Source organism: Tupaia chinensis, unplaced genomic scaffold (genome assembly GCF_000334495.1).
Source record: "Tupaia chinensis unplaced genomic scaffold, TupChi_1.0 Scaffold000574_1, whole genome shotgun sequence".
Lineage (NCBI taxonomy): Eukaryota > Metazoa > Chordata > Mammalia > Scandentia > Tupaiidae > Tupaia > Tupaia belangeri.
In genome coordinates this window covers 865,441-871,872 of record NW_006160088.1, presented here as the reverse complement: position 1 = coordinate 871,872, position 6,432 = coordinate 865,441, and the positions used below count along the sequence as shown (strand labels likewise).

Here is a 6,432-nt window from a genome sequence, read left to right as displayed (position 1 = left end):
CCCCCCCCCCCAGGGGGAATGGCCACACCGCAATCCCTTCTCCTCCGTTCTCCTCTTGGGATCTTGGGCACGCATGCACACGCGCCTGGCGTGAGTTTTAAGCCACCCGGTCCAGGACGCGAACCGTAGTCAACTACCTGGGAGTCCAGCGACATAGCCATTATGCTAACTGCTGGTCGAGGCTGTTAGCATCCCACTTACTCAGTAACAGGCAGAACATGCTTACCTTTTTCTCACTCTGAGTCCTACTCAGCTCACACACATCTTGGGTCCGTTGAAACTTGGGCTGATGAAACGTCCTGAATGCTATACGTGAAGAATGCAGCAAGACATGGTGGACATGCATGCCACCCATCTCTACCATTCATGGCTTGCTTCCTTGTTCCATCAGGCTTCATTTATAAAACACAAGTTCAAAGATAAAATCGTTAAGAATTTTTTAAAATTTTCACTATAGGGCATGTGTGTTTGCTGGAGAAAGACAGGGAAAGTGAGAAATAACTCTCTAGGGGGCTTAGCCACACCACAGTCCCTTCTCCTCCATTCTCTTCCTGGGATTTTGGGCATGCATGCCCATACACCTCTCATGATTTTTAAGCCTCCAGGTTCAGAACTCGAACCATGATGGGCTATGTGAGAGTCCAGCGCTTTAACTATTATGCCACCTGCTGATCCCAAAAATTGTTAAGCAGAGGTTTAAACCAAGCCCTGGGACTTTCTCAGCATGAGGTCCTGTGTCCAGAGAAGCCATCCCCACCCCATAGTTTCCACTCGTGCCACAATGGACACACAGTCTCTTAGCCTCACCAGTTTTCTGCCTGCTGAAGGGCCCTAAGGCTTGCTGTCCCCTTCCTCCTAGCCCCCCAAAGTATAATTCCCTCCTTGTGGCCCGGGTGTCTCTGCCTGTGATCCTAGCCTAACTGGCACATCCTTGGGGAGAACACTTCCTGCCTGCGGCAGCAGGGCAGGGTTCTTCACCCTCGTGTAGCTCTCCCTCTGCGCATGCATCCCAGTTGCTACTCTTTATTTTTGTATGCAATTATTTGCTGACTTTCCTCTTTCAGTGGGCTACTGGGCTACGAATAGCTCCTAGGCATAGGCTGGGGCTGGGGCTGATTTTGTTTGGCGATGCTTCACCAGTGCCTGGTACCAACGGTAGTAAGTATTTACGAGGTGAATGAATGGGTGAATAAATGACGAACATTTGTGCAACCTGAACACAAGTGTCAGGTGAAGGAGAGGGATAAATGAGGTGGCATGAATTGCAGATTTTGTTCAAAGGGGATTAAATCCTGCCTCAGTCTGAGCTGGTGAAAATTGAGTACATATGGCATTGCCCTTATTTACTTGTTAATCATTTCTGCTCGATAAGAAGTACAGAAAGATAAGGCATCCTTATGTTACACGGTACACGAGCCATTTGTCTTTGTGTCTCCAGGCCTAGCACACTCCCTGGAACTGGGTTTGCTCTAAAACAAAAGACAAACAAAAAAAGTAAGTTCTATTGAATTGAATCGAGCTGAACTCAGATAAAAATGTCATCCTGCAGTTTATCTGATTCTTCTCCCCTCCCCACCCCGTGTCTCCTCTTTCTCCTTTCCCTCCTTCCCTTCCTTTTCTCTTCTTAAAGATTTCTGATTCTTTCGTCTTGTGATCCGATGTTTCCAACAGAAAATTACTGTCAGCTAGTTTAGGATTGACTTGAGTCTTAGATGAGAAATAGTCTGATTAGCCTTATAATCACTCCAGAGAATGCCCAGGACTGGGCTACCCAGCCAGCTTTTGTTGGTGATATTCTTATATCAGCCTTGATCTTGGGCCAGACACACAGGCAGGACCTGCTTCTATCCAGTTCTATCAACTCCTGTGCTCCTACCCCATGGAAGGATCTACCTTGTGCTTCTGTCAACTCCTGCTGATTCAGAGCAGAAATTAAACTTGAGGATCAGAGAAAGTCATTCTCCTGGCCTGAAGGCTGAAGAGCGAGCCTTGTCAGAAAGGGAGGCACAGAAATGCCAGTGGTCCTGAGCCACACAATGGCTAATGGGATGAGTCTTCTTGTTAGAACCTGTCTGTCTTGTCCATTATTCCACAACTACATTTGAGAAATGGCCAGGAGGGGATGTAGAAAAAACAGAATGTTCATAATGAAATTGAGGATCAATAGAATAATAAAAAGCAAAAGCCTAAAGGTAAGATTGGTATTGATTGACCGTCTTGGAAAACATTGTTAGTAAGCAATCAGGGCATGCTTCCTATATGTAAAGTGGGGGATTTCTGTCTCCTGAGTGAGACTTGAATTGGAATAGAGAATGTTCCTGGTGGGAACCCTCAGGTGGCCCCCTTAGAAGTTAGGGGGCAGGCTGGAGATGGTGAGGTGGACTGGGAAGCATGTGGACTTGCAGCTCAGCAATATCTGAGTTTTATATCCACCTTGAGCTCTGTGACCTTGAGCAAGAAATGAACTTCTCTAATGCCTTCTCCACCTCCTCCTTTTTCTTTCTATAAATTGGTATAAAACTCTGTCTTGTCACTTCGTTATGGGAAGGTTAAATGAGATTATCTAGGGAGAGGTAACAAAGTTCTATGCCTGGCCCAGAACAGGCATGGAATCATCTTATCCCTTCTCCTCATAGTGCCTGCTCTTGTGAACACCCGAGCAAGACCTGGATGACAGTGAGGGGAGCAGATGCCACATCACCCTGAATGTGAGGCCTCCATATGTGGTACATCCTCCATGCATTGCTGGCTTCTTCCTGGCCTGGGCAGTGCAGTTGAGGCCATGTCAGAATAGGGGTGGAGCATCTAGAGTAAATACTCTCTCCCTAATACCATCTCCTGGACCATGGCAGTCTTACAGATGACATGGTTGAGACCAGAGAGGCAATATAAGTTGATTTAAGCTGACCAGTTTGTACCTGGAATGTGAATCCACACCTGTTGGCTCTAAGCCTCTGTTTTACTCTCCAGTAACTATAGCTGAACTCCTTCCTGCCTGTACCTCATGCCATTCACATATCCCTCTCCACTATGAATGACCCCTCTGGACATCTATAGATTGTCTCCCCAATAAGGCTGTATACTCTCTCAATACAGAAGAGTACATGGATCAAATTTGCAGCATTTGCCAAGGCATTTATTATAGGACTCTCTTGCAGTTGGGGTTCATTGACTAAGAAAAAAAAGAGAGATTCTCATGACCTTATCACTTCAATGCAGAGAAATAGTTATAATAAACATTAACTCAGATGATGGAGAGAAATGCATTAGTTTCACAATATGTTCAGCTCTTTAAGAAGTTAGCCTTTCAGGCTCCACAGGGACTCTGGAACTCACATAGACTCTCTCCCACTGTTTCGAGAGAGAAAATTGCAACTCCAAGTGGTGCCACCCCCATCCTCATCAAGAAGTAGTGGGTGGAGAGACATAATAGGGAGGTAGGGGAGGTGGAGGGAATTTGGCTGCAGCTCTGTGGGGTGTTTAAACACTTGGAGATCCTGTTAAAATGCAGATCTGGTTCAGAAGGTCAAAGTAGGGTGTGGAATTCTGTATATATATATATATATATGAGAGGTTTTTGCTATTGGGCAGGTGCGCTCGCCAGAAAGACAGAGAGAGACAGAGACAGAAAGTGAGAAATCCCCCCCCACCCCACCCCCAGTGGAGATAGCCATGCTGCAATCCCTTCTCCTCCATTCTCCGCTCTGGATTTTGGGCATGCATGCACACGCGCCCGGCATGAGTTTTAGCCACCAGATCCAGGACTCTAACTGTAGTCGACTACATGGGAGTTCAGCAACATAACCATTACGCTAACTGCTGGTCCCAAATTCTGTTAATATATTTCTAACAAGCTCCCAGATGATACTGAGGCTGTTGGTTCATAGACCACAAGTAGTAAGGGTGTTGTCACAGGACAAAACACTGAAAGCTTTGGCCTTTTATATCTTTCCTCTGCAGCCATGTTTTTTGTTTTTTGTTTTTGTGTTTGTTTGTTTTTGCTATAGGGTGTTTTGTGCTCTTCAGAGAAAGACAGAAGGAAAGTGAGAAATCATTCCCTGAGAGGATGGCCACCTCACAACCCCATCTCCATTCTCCTCTTCAGGATTTTGGGCATGCACACACATGCACCTGGCATGATTCTCAGGCTACTAGGTTTGGGACTGAAACCACACAGTTGGCCATATAGGGTCCAGCCACCTTGACTTTATCACCTGCTGGTCCAGCCATTTGCTTTTGGACTATGAGAAGTCCCTTAATCTTAGGCCGAGCAGAGGGCAAGTGGGAAGCCTGTTCAGAAAACTGGGAAACAATATTCACCAGTGTCTCAGCATGATGACTCTCATCTTCTCCACCAGGAGATACTTGATGGCTGATATTTTCATGCATGAACCTTTTCAATTTGACCATCCATGAATGAACACATTGGTCTGTGTCTCTGGAGGCCTCTTCTGGTTTGACAATTCTATGCTTAGAGGAAATTGCATAGAGGGTTTGGGTTTACAAATCTGGCCCCAATGAAAACAGTCTTCAGCCTGGCCGTTCTCAGGATTCCCACTCAACTGTCTTCATCTTTCTACAGGGGAAATCTGTGCATTCAAGATTCATGGCCAGGAGCTGCCCTTTGAGGCCATAGTGCTCAACAAGACATCTGGGGAAGGCCGCCTCCGTGCCAAGAGCCCCATCGACTGTGAGCTGCAGAAGGAGTACACATTCATCATTCAGGCCTACGACTGTGGTGCGGGGCCCCGGGAGACGGCCTGGAAAAAGTCACACAAGTGAGTGGCCTGACAGCCCCCTGGACACCCCGTCCTGCACTTGCCCACCCCCTCCACTCATAGACTGCTCTTCAGATGTGTTTACTGACTGGACACGCCAAGGTGCTCCAGCCCTGCTCATCTGTTGGCCAGTGTCCCAGCCCCCTGCAGACCCGGCCCAGACCTTTCCCTGGGCTTCCACCATGTCATGCTTCTCTCTGTCACAGCATATATTATTGTGTTCTTTACATATGGAGTTTGGCTAAAGCCTTACAGACACAGAGGGGTTAATCTCTTACCAAGTGAAGGACTGTATTGATAGAGAGAGAAATTAAAAAAAAAATTTTTCTAAAACTGGGTAACAGGGAAGAGAAAGAATGGGGAAGACTCCCTGGGGTCAATTCATCTCAGAGCATCCAGGTGAGGGCAAGTAGAGTCTCCAATGAGAGAGAGGACAGAACACTCAGAAAGCTGCCCCAGCTGGCTTGGGGCTTCTCCTTTCACATGGCCCTGGGACCTCAGTCAGTGCCCCTGGGAGGTGTGGGAGGTTGGTGCAATTCTTCCTTTCTTACCATCCTTTCCTCCTGTGTGTGGTCCTAGGGCCTCATCTGTTGGCCAGTGTCCCAGCCCCCTGAAGACCCGGCCCAGACCTTTCCCTGGGCTTCCACCATGTCATGCTTCTCTCTGTCACAGCATATATTATTGTGTTCTTTACATATGGAGTTTGGCTAAAGCCTTACAGACACAGAGGGGTTAATCTCTTACCAAGTGAAGGACTGTATTGATAGAGAGAGAAATTAAAAAAAAAATTTTTCTAAAACTGGGTAACAGGGAAGAGAAAGAATGGGGAAGACTCCCTCTGGGGTCAATTCATCTCAGAGCATCCAGGTGAGGGCAAGTAGAGTCTCCAATGAGAGAGAGGACAGAACACTCAGAAAGCTGCCCCAGCTGGCTTGGGGCTTCTCCTTTCACATGGCCCTGGGACCTCAGTCAGTGCCCCTGGGAGGTGTGGGAGGTTGGTGCAATTCTTCCTTTCTTACCATCCTTTCCTCTTACGTGTGGTCCTAGGGCTGTGGTCCATATCCAGGTAAAGGATGTCAATGAATTTGCTCCCATCTTCAAAGAGCCAGCTTACAAGGCTGTGGTGACGGAGGGCAAGATCTATGACAGCATCCTGCAGGTGGAGGCCGTGGACGAGGACTGCTCACCCCAGTACAGCCAGATCTGCAACTACGAAATTGTCACAACAGATGTGCCTTTTGCCATTGACAGAAATGGTAAGTCTCCTGAGAGGACCCCCAATAGGGTCAGAGAAACAAATCCACTATCATTCCTCTGAGGGTCACGTGGGGGCTCTGAATGTCCTTGGCAGGTAGCACCTTCCACGCCATCCTGGGCTGAGGCTCGATAATGCAGAACTCAGGCATTTTGGTATTTCTCCATCGCCCTTAACAAAAAAGCTCATTAGCATGTAAACATCATAGCTAGAGACCCAATCCACTCAGCCCACTTTGTAATTTTCAATACCTTGATTAAAATTAAATGATAATTATTTACCAAGCATATTGCCTAATGATTAGTGTGTGAGGGGGGTATCTGTATAGTGTCCCCACTTTGCTTCAAAGAAGATTTAAATACCATGCACAGATGTGAAAATGACAAAACCTGAAGTTTG

The 6,432-nt window shown here is 47.0% G+C and overlaps 1 protein-coding gene across 1 annotated transcript in view; it reads left to right on the top strand.

Moving 5' to 3' along the window:
- Positions 1 to 6,432, top strand: part of LOC102475297 (calsyntenin-2) — a 419,364-nt gene that overhangs the window by 277,158 nt on the left and 135,774 nt on the right. Inside the window, exons 4-5 of the mRNA XM_006158194.1 lie at positions 4,583 to 4,778; positions 5,826 to 6,034. Of these exons, the coding sequence (XP_006158256.1) occupies positions 4,583 to 4,778; positions 5,826 to 6,034 (405 nt within the window). The remainder of the gene's footprint in view (positions 1 to 4,582; positions 4,779 to 5,825; positions 6,035 to 6,432) is intronic.